The 20,974-nt window shown below is 45.2% G+C and overlaps 1 protein-coding gene across 2 annotated transcripts; it reads right to left on the minus strand.

Annotated features, from left to right (window-relative positions):
- Window positions 1-214: 214 nt before the first annotated feature.
- Window positions 215-18,042, minus strand: LOC138662256 (ficolin-1-B-like). Of its 2 annotated transcripts, none has more exons than XM_069747646.1 (8): window positions 17,915-18,042; window positions 14,706-14,810; window positions 13,253-13,315; window positions 3,002-3,028; window positions 2,749-2,804; window positions 2,520-2,649; window positions 1,412-1,546; window positions 215-567 (listed from the first exon to the last, which is right to left on the minus strand). In XM_069747646.1, the coding sequence occupies exons 1-8, from the start codon at window positions 17,991-17,993 to the stop codon at window positions 317-319; spliced, it is 846 nt and encodes a 281-aa protein (XP_069603747.1). In that variant the 5' UTR covers window positions 17,994-18,042; the 3' UTR covers window positions 215-316. The 2 variants fall into 2 exon arrangements, with proteins under 2 accessions (XP_069603747.1, XP_069603746.1); XM_069747645.1 differs by having other exon boundaries at window positions 2,749-2,876.
- Window positions 18,043-20,974: the final 2,932 nt, after the last annotated feature.

A 20,974-nucleotide genomic window follows, 5' to 3' on the forward strand; every position in this document is an offset into this window, starting at 1 on the left:
ATCTACCACTAGGTGGTGCCAGAATTTCAGGTGAGCCAGAAATGTCAGAGGGAGTCAGGAAGCCCCTCTTCTGATGGTCTGTCGCCCTCCCAAACACTATACTAAAGTCACAACTTCTAACTATTGCTCCCTGACCTGGAATCACAAATATATTCACTGATCAGTAAAACATCGCCGTTTGATCTACGATCTATTCATTAAACCAGAATGTCAGAAAGTTTGCAAAAATAAATTTTAATCAGTAAAAATAAATCCTGATAATTGTATAATAAAAAAGATCGGTAAGTTTCTTTAATCTTTCCTGTAGGCGCCGATCTCAGGGCTGAGGGCGGATTTTCATTTCCGTCACTCTGTAGGAATAATAGTGGCCTCTTCCTCTTAGCCAGTTCACCCCATTGGCGTAGCTGCTGTGGTTTCCCCTCAGATACAGGCCGTTGAGGTTTGAGTCGTGACAGGCGTTATACCACCAGCCTCCGCGGTACGACTGGGCGCAGTTATGTTTCACATTGTCATTGTCACGGTCTTTTGTGGAAAATTTGTTATTTCTATGGTGGGCTAGAGAGTCCCCTGAACGAAAGAAACAGATGCACTTATCACAGGGAGACCGAAAGGCAGCAAAATTATAACTCCCAGCCTGCCCAGTGGGCTTCTAGACAGAGCAGTGATGTCAATCACCCAACTTTCCTGCAGTCCGGAACGATGAGTGGGATATAAACTCAACCATATCACCGTGTGTGCAACGCGCCCCCTAGTTGTCACTTCTGATCACAACATTTGCCAATGTGTAATTGGAAAATATGGCGTTTCTTTCGCATACCTCCCTACCATTTCAAATGTGTGAATCTGTACTGGAAGGTCGGGGATATGTCCTGACTTAAGCTGCATGTACTTTCTCAAGATGCAGATTTATTCTCTTTTTATCCAGCTGAGTATAATGGTGCAGCAGGAGCAGACGGGTCCTTCCTCTACTGTGCAGTTTATGGAAAGACAGAAGTTCCTACAAGGACAAGGCAGCAGAAAAGCGGTGCAGGACATACGCTGTGTGGGAACATTAATGGGCTTTACTTGGAGAATCTTCGATAACAGGCTGAGCCAGGTTATGCTACTGGTTTTATGTAAAATTTGCTCTGTCCTTCCCTCTTACCATTTAAACATGAAATATATTTCTGTAATGCAATAATGTCCAACCCGTGGTTCATCAGCTACTGCTGGGACGTCATGGGTTGGAGACCTAGCAGCCATTATGGCTCCGCAGCTTTCCTGGTGTCCTTATGGCCAATCTGTGCACCAATATAGTAGCGGTGAATATGGTCGATCTGCGTAGTGATCTATACCCGGGGCCACATTGGACTCTATTAAAGCTGGGTGTGGGCAGCCCTTATTCATTATGGGGGGATGTGTGGACACGAACCTGCAGATCCCTCCAGGAACTGGACAGAACTCAGCGTGTAGTTTTTCTCCTCAGAGGATATGCTGAAATCACGGTACAAGGCGAAAGTGTGATTATTCGAAAAGTCTGCGAAGTCGACCCTTAGATGAAACTTCCCTGCAAGGACACAAGTGTGATGAGGAATGAGAGGGGGTCCGCAGGTATCAACAAACACTATAAAGCAAATTAAAAATAAAGAGCTAAAAAATAAGAGTAAAAAAACAACAGTTTGATGTGCTGTGGTGGTATAATACTGTGTGGGAGCAGAATACTTTGTGAGGAGGGGGGGTGATTTAGGGGGATTATACTGTCTGAGGGGGGACGTCACTGTCTGTGGAGGGATGAGTATTGATTCCCCCCACACTGTATAATGTCCCCACATAGTATGATTTCCCCAAATCCTCCGCACAGTTTAATGCATTCAGAGCTCCCTCAAAGTATGATACCCCACAGTGCTGCCCGAACAGTATAATGCCCCCAAAGTACACTCCCCAGTGTGATGTTACTACCCCACAGATGGTTTGATGCCCCTTAGTACAGACTTTGACACAGTATTATGACCCTAAAGCACATTCCTCCACACACAGTATAATGTGGCCCCACTCACCCTCACGCCTGCTTCTCGGCAGATTTCTGCTGCCCAGTTATATAACTGTAGACTGTCCTCTGCCCTAAAGGTTGTCCATGGGCATCTGTCAGCGCCCTGCTATATATATGTGCTTAACTATACTTATTTCCCAAAAAGTATATAGCTAAAGCTACGACATACCCCGACATACTGTGTGTGACAGTGGGAAAGCTCCCCAAATTTGGGACTGTCCTGCTGTATCCAGGACGGAGAGTTAGGACAAGGGACTTATGTCTAATCGCCCATTTTTCAACCCTCTCCAGTTCTTCTGTAGCCTGTATACAATGTGGAGCCCAAAACTCGCTCCCATATTCTAGATTTGCGCTGAAAAAGGAACCACAGATGGTAACATTACATTGGGATACACCCTGATATTTCATTTGCAGCTTCTGCCTTGGAAAGTTTAATTTATTTCACCGCTACAAAGATCCAGCCGGAGAGGACCCTGAACTCCGTCATTACCGGAATAAGTCAGACGATGAAGGTTGTCGTTTCCCAGCCAGAATTCACTGCTCTGATGGCCAAATCCCTTCTTATAATCATTCCAGTCCCTAAAAAAATCCACAGAACCGTCCATGCGCCTCTGGAACACCTATGAGAAAAAAAAGCCTCACTCAGTACAAGTGTGTCCAATATGTCACTCAGCTTTCCCAGGTACAGATAAGTAATATTACTGCAGGGGGAAACTCACTGTCCAGCCGCCTCCATCACGCTCCATGTCACACAGGACAGTGAGAGGAGCGCCACCTGTTGGATAGACGGTGTACCACCCAGTGAGAGACTGACCCTGATCCAGCAGATCCTTACAGTTCTGGGCAGCTGAAGAAAGATCATCAATGGATCATAGAGAATATTAAATTGAAAATCCTGACATTCCATTTAATTATAAAAGTCAAATCATTGATGATAAAAATAAAAAAATTAATATAACTATCACAACTTACTGCTCCGAGGGCAAACTCCTGCATCTCCTAGAGAGAAAACACACAATTATACAAAGGAGATGCCCAGGTTATACTGGCTGTACACATATAATGATAAAAAGAAAAAAAGGTATCCAGCCCCAGAGATAAAATTTAATTTTTTTTTTAATATTAAAATATAACTGTTGGACAAAAATGACGGCGAATTACTGGAGGAAAAGTGCCTGAACCAACTGAATGCGTTTCGAACAATTTAAAATTGTATCTCCGGAACTGGATACCTTTTTTCCTTTTTGTATAAGACTACAACGTCAGACAGAGGATCTCCTAGGGCTGAGCTGAATTTTTCTTGCATTTCCACACATATAATGATACCCAGGTTATACCGGCTGTACATATATAATTATATAGAGGTGGTGCCCAGGTTATACCAGCTGTACATATAGAATTACAGTTGTGTTCAAAAGTTTACATAACCCTGGCAGAATTTTTGCTTTCTTGGCCTTTTTTCAGAGAATATGAATGATAACACCAAAACTTTTTCTTCACTCATGGTTAGTGGTTGGGTGAAACCATTTATTGTCTAACTACTGTGTTTTCTCTTTGTAAATCATAATGACAACCCAAAACATCCAAATGACCCTGATCAAAAGTTCACATACTCCATTTCTTAATACCGTGTATTGTCCCCTCTAACATCAATGACAGCTTAAAGTCTTTTGTGGTAGTTGTGCATGAGGTTCTTTATTTTCTCAGATAGTAAAGCTGCCCACTCTTCTTGGCAACAAACCTCCAGTTCCTATAAATTCCTGGGCTGTCTAGCATGAACTGCATGCTTGAGATCTCCCCAGAGGGGCTCAGTGATATTGAGGTCAGGAGACTGAGATGGCCACTCCAGAACCTTCAGTTTGTTCTGCAGTAGCCAATGTCACAGTAACCTGAGTTCCCCTATAAGGCTGGGATCACACATACACGAGATACGGCCGAATCTCGCAGATGAAACCCCTCCTCTGGTGCCGGCACTTGGGAGCGGAGCGTGCAGCTCCGCTCTGGAGTGCCGGCGCCAGAGGAAGGATTTCACCTGCGAGACTCAGCCATATCTCACGTATGTGTGATCCTGGCCTTACAATAAGTGCCCAGTTTACATTTAATAATGTCCCGAGTCTGCCCCTGGACAGCTCCCCTATACACAGCATGATGCTCTCTTATACACAGTATAATACTTTATATTGTATAATGTACCCCCCATAGGCAGACTCTATAGCACAAGGCAGCACCCATAGGCAGACCCTGTTGTTATGATCTGGTGGCCTAGGAGCAGCATGAGACGTACTCTGGAGAAGGTGGTACCTGTACTGACCGCAAACCCTGAACTTAGCAGCGCAACTAGAAGTAGCCGTGGGGGGTACCTAACACTCCCCAGACCCCTCGACACAGCCTAAGAACTAACTTCCCCTAAAAACAGAAACAGGAAACCTATCTTGCCTCAGAGAAAATCCCCAAAGGATAGACAGCCCCCCACAAATATTGACTGTGAGAGGAGAGGGAAATAACATACGCAGACATGAAATCAGGATTTAGCATAGGAGGCCATACTAGCTAAAAAGAAAGAATAGGACAGAGTACTATGCGGTCAGTACCAAAACACTAGAAAATATCCACCACAGAAAATACAAATCACCACATCCGACTAAAGACATGGAGGGTATATCTGCATCTCCAGAGACACAGCTTGGCTTCAAAAAAATCCTTCACAGACAAAGCTGGACTAGACAAAACATGAAAATGCACAGAACTATAAGGTCCACAGCAGGTGGACAGCAAAAACAAAGCCAGAACTTATCTTTGTAGAAATGAACAGCAGAACAGAAGAGACCAGGTATGGATGTGAATCCTCCAAAAACAATGGACAACTGGCACTGACTAAAGGATAAAGCAGGACTAAATAACCCAGCCCAAATTGCAAAAAACAGAAACACCTGATAAATGCTGCGATCCAACTACTGCAGCACTACCACTTATAACCACCGGAGGGAGCCCAAGAGCAGAATTCACAACACCCTGTAGTATAAAGCAGCACCCCATAGGCAGACACTGTAGTATAAAGCAGCACCCCATAGGCAGACCCTGTAGTATAAGACGGCAGACCCTATAATATAAGGCAGCACCCCATAGGCAGACCCTGTAGTATAAGGCAGCACCTCCATAGGCAGACCCTGTAGTATAAGGCATCACCTCACAGGCAGACCCTGTAGTATAAGACAGCACCTCCATAGGCAGACCCTATAGTATAAGGCATCACCTCACAGGCAGACCCTGTAGTATAAGACAGCACCTCCATAGGCAGACCCTGTAATATAAGGCAGCACCCCATAGGTAGACCCTGTAATATAAGGCAGCACCCCATAGGCAGACCCTGTAGCATAAAGCAGCACCCCCATAGGCAGACCCTGTAGTATAAGACAGCACCCCCATAGGCAGACCCTGTAAAATAAGGCAGCACCCCATAGGCAGACCCTGTAGCAAAAGGCAGCACCCCCATAGGCAGACCCTGTAGTATTTGGCAGCACCCCACAGGCAGACCCTGTAGTATAAGACAGCACCCCCATAGGCCGACCCTGTAGTATAAGACAACACCCCAATAGGCAAACCCTGTTGTATAAGGCAGCATACACACTCCCATAGGCAGACCCTGTAGTATAAGGCAGCCCCCATAAAAAATACATACTCACCTCTCTTCTTCCTGGTTCCTCCGCAGCTCTGAGCACCCGCTCATCTCCTGACAGGGGGTGCTGGTTAGTGACATCATCTCGCCCGCTGTCAGTGTTGGCGTCAGTGACATCAGACGCTGACGGGGGTTGATGGGAGGAGCGTATCAATGCGATCAACTTTATCAGCTAAATGCCAGTACAGCTGACCTTGCGATGACAAGTGGGGGAGCCACTGCTGGCAGAGGGGCCCCCCCAGCCTGCTCATGGGCCCCATAGCGGCCGGGCGGCAGAGCAGAGAGATCGATTCTCCCTGCTCTGCCGCAGGATCTAACTGTAACAGTAGCGTAGCTCCGGGTGGGCCCCCTCAGAGCGCGGTAACTAAGCTACTGCTCCAGAGAAAGGATATAGCATCTGTCTGCTCTTATGCAGGACTTAAGACCACAGGGGGAATCTCCTGGTAGCATGTAGAGGTGTCAAAAATGGCAGCTTCACAGACCTAGCAGATGTTTGTAACTAAAAGGAATATTTCTTATTGTCTATATAGAGAGGAAGTGATGGGGAAACACAGGGTATTTGAAATGCAACAACTTGGCTCATCGTCCATTCACAGACCGCAACCTTTGAATGGGGCAAGCTGGGTCGTCCTGGAAATATGAGCCTATGATCAGGACTATAAAAAGCTGTGTGACACAAGAGAAAGTATTCACATGTGGGGGCTACAAGAAACTTGAAGACACAAAAGAGCACAGTGAGGTCAAAAATACTCTGTTGTAAAAAAAAATGACAGTAATAAGCAAGTGCTAGTCAAAAGATGGAAAAAACGGTATTTAGCTGATACTTTTTTTTGCAAAAAAATGTATACTAAGCTGCTCCACCAATCGTCAAGGTATACCCATATAGAGCAGTCCTACCTAATGTATATAATCCCTATCTGATGTATTTAAAAACTTTCTTGGTGGTTTGTGAACAGGTTCCTACAGACTTGTTCATTGTGCAAGTAGCCCATGTGTTTCTGGTTCTGTAATTGTTCTCTTGTTTCTACAAGACTAGGGAGTCCACCACTCCTTATGGGTCATTTGCATCAAAGCTGTTCCATCCAGCATGTCCCCATGAAAATTCCCTCTCTGAACCATGCTTATACAGGTACGATACAAATGATCAGGTTTTTAAATACATCAGATAGGGATTATATACATTAGGTAGGACTGCTCTATATGGGTATACCTTGACGATTGGTGGAGCAGCTTAGTATACATTTTTTTGCAAAAAAGTATCAACTAAATACCCTGTTTTTTCCATCTTTTGACTAGCACTTGCTTATTACTGTCATTTTTTTTTACAACAGAGTATTTTTGACCTCACTGTGCTCTTTTGTGTCTTCAAGTTTCTTGGTGGTGTGTGAACAGGTTCCTACAGACTTGTTCATTGTGCAAGTAGCCCATGTGTTTCTGGTTCCTCAACAGGGCAGACAAAGTACAACTGCGCCGGAGCTGTGGCGTGAAGACAAGAAGAGGATGTCATAGTAAGAAGACAGGAGGCCCCGGACCGTGACGCCCATCGGACCCGGACTGCAGCAGGACCGCCCCTGGGTGAGTATAATATAACCTCTTTTTCTCATCTTTCAGGTTACATTGGGGGCTTATCTACAGCATTACAAAATGCTGTAGATAAGCCCCTGATGCCGGTGGCCCAGCTCATCTTCGATTTTTGGGGTGACAGGTTCCCTACTGAACACACTTCAGAGCTCAGAAGCTGCAGAAGCCGTTGACTTCGACTAACAGCGTGTCCGCTATTAAAGAGAAATGAATATTCACTGCTCTCAACTCTCATAGGCGTGGGGAGCAGTGAATATTCATTGAGGTTTAATAGCGTGTGCAGTAGTCGCAGCATTCGGCTTCCAGCAGACGCCGGAGGATCATATGTGCATGCTATTAAAGAGAATGAATATTCACTGCTCTCCACTCTCAACTGAGTTGAGCGCAGTAAATATTCATTCTCTTTAGTAGCGGGCACACGTGATCACCCGGCAGCTGCAGGAACGGCTGCGGCTACTGTGCCCTTTATTAAAGATCAATGAATATTCACTTCTCCACACGCCCATAGTGCCGGCGTGGGGAGCAGTGAGTATTCCGGCAACTGTCCTCTGATTGTAAGCAGAACATGACGCCACTGCCATGTGCTGCTTACAAACATAAATTAGCTGCTTGCATCACAACAGGGTGCTGGGAGTGCAGGGAAGGCAAGCAGAATTTTTTTTTTCAATGTTTTTCTGATGGGGGCCATTCATACAGGATAGGGATGTGGGGGATATGCATACAAGAATAGGGATGAGGAGTCCATGCATACCAGGATAGGGATGAGGGGCCCATGCATACTAGGATGGTGATGAGGGTGCCATGTATACCAAGATATTGGTGAGGATGCCGTGCATACCAGGATAGGGATGAGGAGGCCGTGCATACCAGGATAGGGATGAGGGGGCCGTGCATACCAGGATAGGGAGGAGGGCACCATGCATACAAGGATAGGGATGATGAGGCCATGCATACCAGGATAGGGATGATGAGGTCATGCATACCAGGATAGGGATGAGGGGACTGTGTATACCTGTATTGGCGACATATATACCAGGATGGGAATATTAGTATAGGATTGATCACATTTTTTGCTTCAATTTTTTTTCTATTTTCCTCATCTAAAACCTGGGTGCATCTTATAGTCCAAAAATTACAGTATTTTGTGAAATCATCACCCTGTGTTTGAGGAGTGGTGGCAGCGAGTTAACCAGGGTGTGCTGAATGTGTGGGGGCAGGGTCGGACTGGCCCACCGGGATATCGGTGAAATGTCCGGTGGGCCCCGACCCAGGGAGGAGGAGAAGGAGGAGGAAAAAGAAAAAACAAAACAGACGCGGGCCCTTTAAATCTTCGGGCGGCGCCGACCGCCGCCACGACCAGGGCCCCCCATGACCAGGGCCCCCACCCTGGTGCCATCACTGGCATTGGACCCCCCTTCTATACTCACCTCTCCTGGTTCCTGCGGCTGCGCAGTAGCTGCATCGTCTTCAGCGCCCTCTGACTCTACGACGTCTCAGGGCAGAGAGCATGATGACGTCATCACTGCGCGCTCAGCCTCTCTGTCCTGAGCGTTGCAGAGCTGGAGAGACGCACCGGACCTGCGCTGGGAACGGGAGAGGTGAGGATTTAACTTTTTTTTTTTTCTTTATGTCTGTCTATGGTGGTAATATGCTGGAGACACTGGGGCCGGGGGCAGAATGCTGGAGACACTGGGGCAGATTGCTGGAGACACTGGGGCAGATTACTGGAGACACTGGGGAAGATTGCTGGAGACACTGGGGCAGATTGCTGGAGACACTGGGGTAAATTGCTGGAGACACAGGGGCAGATTGCTGGAGACACTGGGGCAGATTGCTGGAGACACTGGGGCAATGCTGGAGACACTGGGGCAATGCTGGACACACTGGGGCAATGCTGGAGACACTGGGGCAATGCTGGAGACACTGGGGCAATGCTGGAGACACTGGGTCAGATTGCTGGACACACTGGGGCAATGCTGGAGACACTGGGGCAGATTGCTGGACACACTGGGGCAGATTGCTGGACACACTGGGGCAGATTGCTTGACACACTGGGGCAATACTGGACACACTGGGGCAGATTGCTGGACACACTGGGGCAATGCTGGACACTGGGGCAGATTGCTGGACACACTGTGGACAATTGGACATACTGGGGAAGATTGCTGGACATACTGGGGCAGATTGCCGGACACGCTGGGGCAGATTGCTGGACAACCTGGGGGAAATATGCTGGACACACTGGGGGTAATATGCTGGACACACTGGGGGTAATATGCTGGACACACTGGGGCAGATTGCTGGACAACCTGGAGGTAATATGTTGGACAACCTGGAGGTAATATGTTGGACAACCTGGGGGTAATATGCTGGACACACTGGGGCAGATTGCTGGACACACTGGGGCAGATTGCTGGACACACTGTCTGGGGGCAATGCTGGACACTCTGGGGCAATATGCTGGACATACTGGGGCAGATTGTTGAACACACTGTCTAGGGGCAAATCTGGACACTGGGGCAATATGCTGGACATACGGGGCAGATTAATGGACACACTGTCTGGGGGCAATGCTGGTCACTCTGGGGCAATATGCTGGACATACTGGGGCAGATTAATGGACACACTGGGGGAAATGCTGGACATACTGGGGCAGATTGCTGGACATACTGGGAGTAATATGCTGGACACACTGGGGCAGATTGCTGGACACACTGTCCGGGGGCAATGCTGGACACACTGGGGCAATATGCTTGACATACTGGGGAATATTGCTGGACACACTGTCTGGGGGCAATGCTGGACACACTGGGGCAGATTGCTGGACACTGGGGCAATATGCTGGACATACTGGGGCAGATTGCTGGACACTGGGGCAATATGCTGGACATACTGGGGCAGATTAATGGACACACTGTCTGGGGGAAATGCTGGGGCAGATTGCTGGACATACTGGGGGTAATATGTTGGACACACTGGGGCAGATTGCCGGACACACTGGGGCAGATTGCCGGAAACAATGGGGCAGATTGCTGGACACACTGGGGCAGAATGCTGTACACACTGGGGCAGAATGCTGGACACACTGGGGCAGATTGCTGGACACACTGTCCGGGGGCTATGCTGGATACACTGGGGCAATATGCTTGACATACTGAGGAAGATTGCTGGACACACTGTCTGGGGGCAATCCTGGACACACTGGGGCAGATTGCTGGACACTGGGGCAATATGCTGGACATACTGGGGCAGATTGCTGGACACACTAGGGGTAATATGCTGGACACACTGGGGGCAGGACTGGAGGCATGGGCAGAATGTAGATACGGGGCATGATTGGAGACACGGGGCAGAATGAAATACATGGGGCAGGATTGGATCATGGGGCAGGATGGATACGATGGACACAGATGGGGCAGGATGTGGAGATCATATGGGGTAGAATGGATACTCATGAGGGCAGGATGCGAGAACATATGGCTGGAGCCAGGAATCAGATAAACGGGGCCAGGGTGGAGGATATTATTACCATAGGGGCTAATTAAGGGATATTATTACTGCAGTGATGTATTTATTTTATTTTTTAAGTATACTGTTTAAAATGGGGGACGGTCCTGTTACTGTGCAGAGTGACACTATATCACCTTTTTTTCTTCATGTGGTGTAATGTAGAAGTTGGGAAAAATTAAGTAATATGTAATTATGATGGAATATAGGCTGAACTGGATGGACAAATGTCTTTTTTCGGCCTTACTAACTATGTTACTATGTTACTATGTTCTGCAAGCGGAGCTTGAGATAACTGTGTTATTTCCTGCAGAGACGAGTCCTGGCTGGATGAAGTGATGGCGGTCTGTGCTGGATGAAAGATGAAGGATTTCACCTAGAGACGTCACTGGTGAGTCAGTGTTACCTATACACTGACACTATACACTGTATACTATATACAGAGCTCCTGTGTATAATGTCACCAGTGATCACTGTATTACTTCTACACAGACACTGCATACCAAGTACAGATCTCCCGTGAATACTGGCACTTATGGTGATAGTATTGTGTTGTTTTTTTTTTATTACTGATCAGTATTGTAGTATTCAGTCACTATGTGGTGGTAATATGTGGTCTGGAAATGGTGTTGTGGTATTTGTCCCTTGTATGTGCTATTTGGTCACCAAGTGGTGGTAATATGTGGTCTTGACATGGTGCAGTGGTATTTGTTCCTTGTATGTGATATTATTCGATCACTGTGGTTGTAATTTGTGGTCTGGTCATGGTGTGGTGGTATTTGTCCCTTGTATGTAGTATTATTCGGTCACTGTGGTGGTAATATGTGATCTGGTCATGGTGTGGCAGTATTTGTCCCTTGTATGTAGTATTATTCGGTCACTATGTGGTCTGGTCATGGTGTGGTGGTATTTCTTCCTCTATGTGATATTATTGGACTTGGTATAGTGGATTGTGTTGTGTATGGTGGTCATTTGTTCTCTCTGATATTAATTAGGAGAAGATTCTTCATTTCCATTAGAGTTTTAATGCTTTGTACACAGCGGCAAAGATGCACTTACAAGGGGTTTCCTGTGGAAAAAAGTAATCACCTCTCCACAGGATAAGTGATAACGTATTGATTGGTGGAGGTCTGACTGCTTTGACCCATTCAGCAAAATGTGGAACTTTTTATCCCCATTAGACTGGAGTGGCATGTCCGACTAGATCACTGATCCATTCATTCACTCTGTGGCTGCACTTGTTTTTTTCTGGAAGCCCCAAAGAGAATGAATGGAGCTGCGGTCAGAAATCCCACCTGCCGCTGCATTTTAAAATAGTGATAAAAGTGTCCTGTCAGGGATTAAACTTCCCCATTCTTCCGATCGGTGCAGTTTCTAATGGTCGGATCTAAGCGATCACCTATCCTGTGGAGCCCATGGATCAGTGATAACTTGTTTTAACCAAGAACCCCATTAATGTAAACTACCGTAATTATACATCCCAGTTATTGGGGCACACGGTAGATGTGCAGCAGCCGCTGGTGTTTTACAGCCGATGCTCCACTATAATGACAGATATTTGCATATAGCTGTAGGGTGGGCCCCTAGAGTCCATTCCTCTGGTGGGCCCCAGACACCCCAGTCCGACGCTGTGTGGGGGTGTGATACACACTCACTTTATAGCCTAAAAGCAGAGGTTGAGAACTGGATTGGGTGAGAGGAGATAAATTAACCCATGCAGGCGCATTCCACGTCACATGCGTATGTACATGACACTATTGCATCAAATACTTATTTCATGCACTAAAATGCAAATTAATTATGTTAAAAATCATTTAATGTGATTTTCTGGATTTTTTTTATATTATGTCTATCACAGTTGAAGTGTACCTACGATAAAAATTACATACCTCTCCATTCTTTGTAGGTGAGAAAACTTGCAAAATCAGCAGTGTAGCAAATACTTATTTTCCCCACAAGAGATGCCCAGGTTATATTGGCTGTACATGTATAATTATATGCAGGAGATCCTCAGGTTTTACCAGCTGTACATGTATAACTACATACAGGAGATATCCGGGTTATACCAGCTGTACATATATAATTACCATACATACAGGAGATGCCCAGGTTATACCAGCTGTACATGTATAATTATATACAGGAGATGCCTAGGTTATACCGGTTGTACATATAACCTCGGCATCTCCTGTATATAATTATACATGTACAGACTGTATACCTTGGGTATCCTCTTTAAATAAGTATATATGTACAGCTGGTATAACCTGGACATCTCCTGTATATAATTATATACCAGCTGTACATATATACTTATATAAAGAGGATACCCAGGTTATACCAGCTGTACATGTATAATTATATGTAGGAGATGCCCAGCTTGTACCAGCTTTCTCCACATCATTATAATAAGGTGCTGGCTGTTTTTCTCTAAGTAATATAAAATATGATTTTTGTACCTTTATCTCCTTTAACCCCTTGTGGACCCATTTTCCCTGGGATTCCTGGTGTTCCGCTCTCCCCTAGGATTAGACAAAACTGAATGTCAGACTTTATCTGATTTTCTGCTGAATCCTGGAAGGTTTAAAGAGGTTTCCAGCTTAATAAAGTTTGTTTAATGTGTTAAATATTAATAAATGATTACATTACTGATAGTTTGAGTCTAGAAGGTGCTGTTCTATGGTGATATCGTCTGGTCCCTCCTCATTGTACGGCCTCCACCGCGTCTGAGACTCACATGCTCCAACATCACAAGCAAAAGATCCACTTCACAATCCCTAAAGCTACCAAAAATACAGACCTACAAGGAACTATCCCTACAGATGTCCTCAAATATACCATTGAATATAGTACGTCACTGATGAAGGTCAAATGTGACCGAAACCTTTGTAAAGCGTACAATAAATCATCACTATTTCTAAGTCGAGTGCAAGGTTTAATTTTTACCATTGTACGGTTTGGGTACCTACCTTAGCACCACCCATAGTAGTGCTCACGGTGTTTATTTTTATATGTAGCTGAGGTCCAGGCACCATTCATATAATAAATTAAGTTAAGCATTTTATGCACATGTAAGGAGATGGACAAGCGAGAAGATTCACACAGTAATGCCTAACCAAGTCTAGAAGCGAGCATCGCCATCTGCTAGTCAAAAATAATAGGAAAAGAGAGAGCAGAGAGAATTACATTATCAGGAACTGAAGAGTAAAGTGCATGTTCTCTGAGGGGAGAGATTGGAGGAGACACCAGGTCAGGTGATAGCTGTGGAGCAGTTAGTAATTATAAAAGGCCTATAAGGGCAGTTAAGGGGAGGGGTTGAAGCCGGGACATGTAGCAGGAAGGACATGTGTGGTAGTGGAGTTGGCTTATAGCCGCCATTGCGAGTGACCAGGCCTGAGGAAAAGGAACCGAGAGACCGGAGATGGGTGACCAGAACCAAAGGCGAGAGGCCAAGCTGAGTGAGAAGGGTCAGGGCCGAGAGAGAGGCGACCAGGCCGCAGCAAAGGGATGTTCGTGTGAGCCTTCACTTCCAGTGTAGACGTTCAGCACAAAGTGGGACCAGGGCTGTACTTCAGGGAACGAAGGAGCCATCACTGACAATAACAGCTGTTTAATTGTAATAGAACGATATTGTGTAAGCAGCATTGTGTTCATATCTTGCTTATCCGAATTGCTGTATTCTCCACGTAATATAACCTGCTTCATTTTCAGCGTTTGCATTATCCCCAGATATTGTGCCCTAGGTACCACTTTGATTGTGTTAATCAAATAAATCGTTGTTAGGTTAAGTACCACTGTCTCATTTTCTGTGCCATTGCATCTGCGTACCTGTTAACACACATTTTAGAGCTTTTTTTTAGCTGAAAACCTACTGTACTGTAAAAGATGAAAATGTGAGAAATAACTAAAGACCTTTAGATCCAGCAGGTCCTGGGGGTCCAGGAGGTCCGGGGGTTCCTGGACATCCTCTTAAAATGGTCAACTTGTCTGATCCTCCAACCCCAATCACCTTCACATCTATGGATTGAAAGAGGAAAAGAATAGAAATTATCTTTGAACACCAAGGAAAAGACATGTATCTGATCTTATCCTGTGTGATACTGTCTGCTGAGCTGTGCATCTAATGCTATCCTGTGTGATACCGTCTGCTGAGCTGTGTATCTGATCCTATCATGTGTGATACTATCTGCTGAGCTGTGTATCTAATCCTATCCTGTGTGATACTGTCTGCTGAGCTGTGTATCTAATCCTATCCTGTGTGATACTGTCTACTGAGCCGTGTATCTAATCCTATCCTGTGTGATACTGTCTGCTGAGCTGTGTATCTCATCCTATCCTGTGTGATACTGTCTGCTCAGCTGTGTATCTAATCCCATCCTGTGTGACACTGTCTGCTGAACTGTGTATCTAATCCTATCCTGTTTGATAGCATCTGCTGAGCCGTGTATCTAATCCAGTCCTGTGTGATACCATCTGCTGAGCGGTGTATCTAATCCAGTCCTGTGTGATACCATCTACTGAGCCATGTATCTAATCCTATCCATCCTATCCTGTGTGATGATGACTGCTGAGCTGTGTATCTAATCCTATCCCGTGTGATCCTGTCTGTTGAGTCGTGTATCTAATCCTATCCTGTGTGATACTGTCTGTTGAGCACTAAAACGTAACTGTAAAATGTAGCCATTAATTGTTGAATTAGAAATGTCCACGCTGAAGGCTGCAATACCACCTCTAGACACCAGAGGGCACACTCTTATCTGACCACATACAATGTATGAGGTGCTGCCTGCAGTGAATCAAATTTGGGATTATTTGTAATGATCTGAACCAGGGTCGGTGCCAATAGTGGGCCGCTGCGCGCCGACTCACCCTCCCCCCCTCCCCCAGCGCCGCTGCTGCCGCATTCAACTATACCGGCGTCTATGACGCCGCTACAGTTGAATGCAATGATGGAGGAGAGAGCGTCACCTGACGCTCCCTCTCACATCATTCCCCGCTCTGCCTCTGACACTGCGGGAGCGCTCGCACTCACTATTTCCCAGGCAGAGCAGCGGCAGCCGCCGAGACAGGAGCAGGGAGCAACGCGGGCACGAGGGGAGGTGAGGAGTGTTTTTTTTTTACTGGACTGTGGGGCCGTTCTGGGGGGGGGGGAAGAGATGTGGGCTCTGCTGTATACTACTATGTGGGCTGTGCTATACACTACTGTGTGGGCTGTGCTGTATACTACTGTGTGGGCTGTGTTGTATACTACTGTGTGGGCTGTGCTGTATACTACTATGTGGGCAGTGCTGTATACTACTATGTGGGCTCTGCTGTATACTACTATGTGAGCTGTGCTATACACTACTATGTGGGCTGTGCTATACACTACTGTGTGGGCTGTGCTGTATACTACTGTGTGGGCTGTGCTGTATACTACTATGTGGGCAGTGCTGTATACTACTATGTGGGCTGTGCTGTATACTACTATGTGGGCTGTGCTGTATACTACTGTGTGGGCTGTGCTATACACTACTATGTGGGCTCTGCTGTATACTACAATGTGGGCAGTGCTGTATACTACTATGTGGGTTGTGCTGTATACTACTATGTGGGTTGTGCTGTATACTACTGTGTGGGCTGTGCTGTATACTACTATGTGGGCTGTGCTATACACTACTATGTGGGCTCTGCTGTATACTACTATGTGGGCAGTGCTGTATACTACTATGTGGGCTGTGCTATACACTACTATGTAGGCTCTGCTGTATACTACTATGTGGGCTGTGATATACACTACTATGTGGGCTCTGCTGTATACTACTATGTGGGCTGTGCTATATACTACTGTGTGGGCTCTGCTGTATACTACTATGTGGGCTGCGCTATATACTACTATGTGGGCAGTGCTGTATACTACTATGTGGGCAGTGCTGTATACTGCTACATGGGCTGTGCTTTATATTGCTACGTGGGCTGTGTTATCTGCTATCTGGGTTGTGCTATATACTATGGGGGTATATTATATTCTATGGGGAGGCCGTGTTATATACTATGTGGCTGTTATATACTATTGTGGGGGTATATAATATTCTATGGGGGAAGCTGTGTTATACTATGGGGGGCTGCATTATATTCTGTGGGGGCTACATTATATATTATGGGGAGGTGGGCTGTATTATATTCGATAGGGTGGCTGCATTATACTCTGGAGTGGCTGTATTATATTCTGTAGGGTGGTGGCTGTATTATACTATATGTGGGCTGCATTATACTGTATTGAGGACTATGGGGTGCATTATACTATGGGAAGTGAATTGTACAAACATGGATGACTATGGCGGTGCATTATACTATATGGAGCACTATGAGAAGTGTATTATGCTATATGGAGGACTATGAGGAGTGTATTATACTATGTGGAGGACTGATCAGTGTATTTTAATATATGGAGGACTATAGGGAGTGTATTATACTATATGGAGGACTGAGGTGCACATTATAATATATGGAGGCCTATGGGGTGTATTTTACTAAACAAGTAAAATGCTGCATATTCAGATTGTTTTTGCTGGAACAAAAATCATTGTTCTCAGCAGCGCATCGCCAGCGTAAACTGTAGATGTGCTGCTGATAACATGATACTGTATGGTGATCTGTTAGTGATCTATTAGTGATCGTTCTGTCCCATAATTATTCCTCAGTTGGTGGAAAGAGGCCGGGAAACAAGTGTTGAACAACTTCAGTATTGTTGATCAAACTCATTTAGCGGCCTGAACTCAGCACTTGTAAATACAACCAAAATGCTTTTGTGTAATGTGCAATATGTTAGCATTTGGGGCCCCATTTTAAACTTTGCCTAGGGCCCCACTTTGCCTAAATCCGGCCCTGCCTACAAGTTTACAGATATTATACAGTCACCATGTGACAAGTGGGCCTGTGTAACTTCAAATGCCAGGGCTGAATTTTAGTCCCAGTGCGGCCCTGATCTGAACTATCAGGATCGCAAGGTTTAGTGGTCATTGGTGGTCGGGCCGGAAGTGTGGCCAGATTGTGGTAAAATGTCCACCTGTGATAAATATTGCTACACGAAATGAACTATACAACTGCTGGGCTGATATAATGAGTATGACAATAATTACCTGGACAGGAGTCCTCACCGGAGCTTGTAGTTGTCAGACAGAGCAGGACGCACGCGATTGTTGGTATACTCCCGTTCATTGCTGCTTCCTTTTATCAGTAAATGCTCTGAGAGAAAATATCCCCATCTTATATATAGAAACAATTTGTGCATTTAGCAGTTTCTGCATCAGCACATTTGTACCTTCTGCTGTTTCTGAATATTCGGTTCCTCATACCTGGAAGAAGTAATTTCTGCCACACAAAGCAAAAAAAAAATTCTAGAAACTACATGATTTTGAAGTTTCTGGAACTGACTGATGTATTACTAACATGTTGAGTGAGAAAACATCATAGTTTTGTTGCAGAATTCAGCTTTCAGCAGAATCCTCAGAACTCAGATATTGTGGGAAAATGCAATGACAAATGTAATAAAACTGAAAGGTCCTTTCAATGAGCTCGATTTCTGGTGCCGCATCAATCTGTAGACCATAAATGTAGTTTTTCTTTCATTGGTGGGACAGCAGCTGTTTTAATTGGGACATCAGTATCTACAGCAACATGGAAGATAAGAGAACTGGAACATAACAAGCCAGAGCGCTCATACGGTACAGTCTTATCAAACTTCAACATTTAAAATAGCTCTATCTCTTGTCATCACAGAACAGTACCTCTACAGCAAAAGCCTGCAGCTGTTGTTTATCCAGCACCTCTTCTCTGAGCACTAAGGTTGTGGATTCATATTCATTGACTATGCTTACTGTTTAAAGCCGGTTTCACATTAGGGTTTTGAGGAGCTGTGGACTTCCTCCGTGAAGCCCCGCCCTCGGCCGCACGTCCACGCTAGCTCCACCTACTTCTGCATGCGGCCTGCGTACCTATCTTTAACATTAAAATAATAGAAAAAATGGAACAGCACAGATCCTATACTTATCTTCGGGTGCAAAGCCCAAACAACCCGTCCAATGGTTGTTTTCAATCCAGATAGATCACAAAAGCAGGCAGCACTCCATGTTCTTAAAGGCAATACGCAGGTGTTTATTGAGCCCACATCTCCATACAACGTTTCGGCTACAACTGAGCCTTTCTCAAGCAGTGAACAAACCTTTTTTACACATATATATAGAGGGACATAACTCTACCATCCCCTAAGTGCAGCCAATCAATGAACCTCATAAATTTACATATAATTGCAATATAAAGTGTATTAGTGCCAGCTGTGTACTATTAAAAAACTCCATAGGACAACTCCTTCATACAGTGACCATCTATTGTAAATTATCATACCTTTGGAGAGACATATCCGTTAATGGAGGAGGCAGCGTGTGGTCAGCGTACCACTACTACTACTGCGCATGTCATAGCGCTACTACGTGCATCACGATCACATGTCATGTAGGAGGCCAATCAGAAACGCTACTATGTGTCTGGCGTCATGCGCCTGCGCACTAGCGCTCGACACTTCCCTCTTGGTTGGGGAATCATATCATACCACTGCAGCTACTGCGCATGTCATAGCGCTTCTACGAAACTACACAATCACATGTCATGTGGCAAGCCAATCCGGAACGCTACTTTGCGTTTGGCGTCATGCGCACTAGCGCTCCACACTTCCATCTTGGTTGGGGAATCATATCCGTGACTCTACAGTAAACCAGCGCATGCGCGGTAGCGCCTATAGCTGCGATCTTATCGAGAGTCCTCCTCAATATTATTCTGGACACCATATGTATGATCATTATGGTCGCCCTTTCACTGGTGGCATGAAGGTACAGATAGGGGCACCATTTTAATAGTGGCACAAAGTCCAATACATGTTCCTTATACATGTACACTATAATTATTTATAAAATACCCGGCTTATTCAGTTTACCACCTTACAGTTCATAGAGGCGACACTCCTCCTTGTATGCCATATGGACTCATATGACCTACACAAGACCACAAAAGGAGTATATGTCCCACTCAGGTGAACATTTAAAAGTACTTTATTAATGAATATGCAATATATAAAAATATAACACATATGTACAAAACAGACATGAAGAAAGGTCCAAACAGAAACTCATGTGAAGAAAGAGCAGCACATCTAAAATACCGGACTGAGAAGGTAAGCGTACCTAATAGGCATATAGTCCAAGATAACCAACATCCATTATAACTCGTAATATCCCATAATAGGGCTAAACACTAAGGGCAACACAACCTCTTTACATGGATATCAGTGACCTATTCCCCACAAGCTGAAATTCTACCAAACATGGTGTAATAGGGAAATATCCATTGATATCCATGTAAAGAGGTTGTGAGGTTGTCAGCCCCCGGAAGAAGCCCACGCGAAACGCGCGTTGGGGCTGCTGTGGAGCGCACACTGGCGGATTATATTATGGGTAAGATGAGCGTCCTTTGATAGGGGTCAATGGATATTTCCCTATTACACCATGTTTGGTAGAATTTCAGCTTGTGGGGAATAGGTCACTGATATCCATGTAAAGAGGTTGTGTTGCCCTTAGTGTTTAGCCCTATTATGGGATATTACGAGTTATAATGGATGTTGGTTATCTTGGACTATATGCCTATTAGGTACGCTTACCTTCTCAGTCCGGTATTTTAGATGTGCTGCTCTTTCTTCACATGAGTTTCTGTTTGGACCTTTCTTCATGTCTGTTTTGTACATATGTGTTATATTTTTATATATTGCATATTCATTAATAAAGTACTTTTAAATGTTCACCTGAGTGGGACATATACTCCTTTTGTGGTCTTGTGTAGGATTTATGGTAGTCGGAGTGTCCTGAGAGACTTATATAGTGGTCTATTGATGTGGCAATTTGCCCTTTGGAAATATATATTGATGTTTCAGTGGATTATTTTTCACTCATATGAATAGTGCCTACTCCTGCTTTGACCCACCAGAGAATGTCTTAATTCAGACCTTCACCTGGCACTCATACAGTGTCCAGAGGGTGCGCTTCACCCTTCCGGGCAAAGCGCCACCGTTCATGACCCCTGCATAGCAGTAGCACTCTAGTCCTGGCTAATATGAACACAAGTGGTTTAAAATACTGAAATACACCAGTAAT

Source organism: Ranitomeya imitator, chromosome 2 (genome assembly GCF_032444005.1).
Source record: "Ranitomeya imitator isolate aRanImi1 chromosome 2, aRanImi1.pri, whole genome shotgun sequence".
NCBI lineage: Eukaryota > Metazoa > Chordata > Amphibia > Anura > Dendrobatidae > Ranitomeya > Ranitomeya imitator.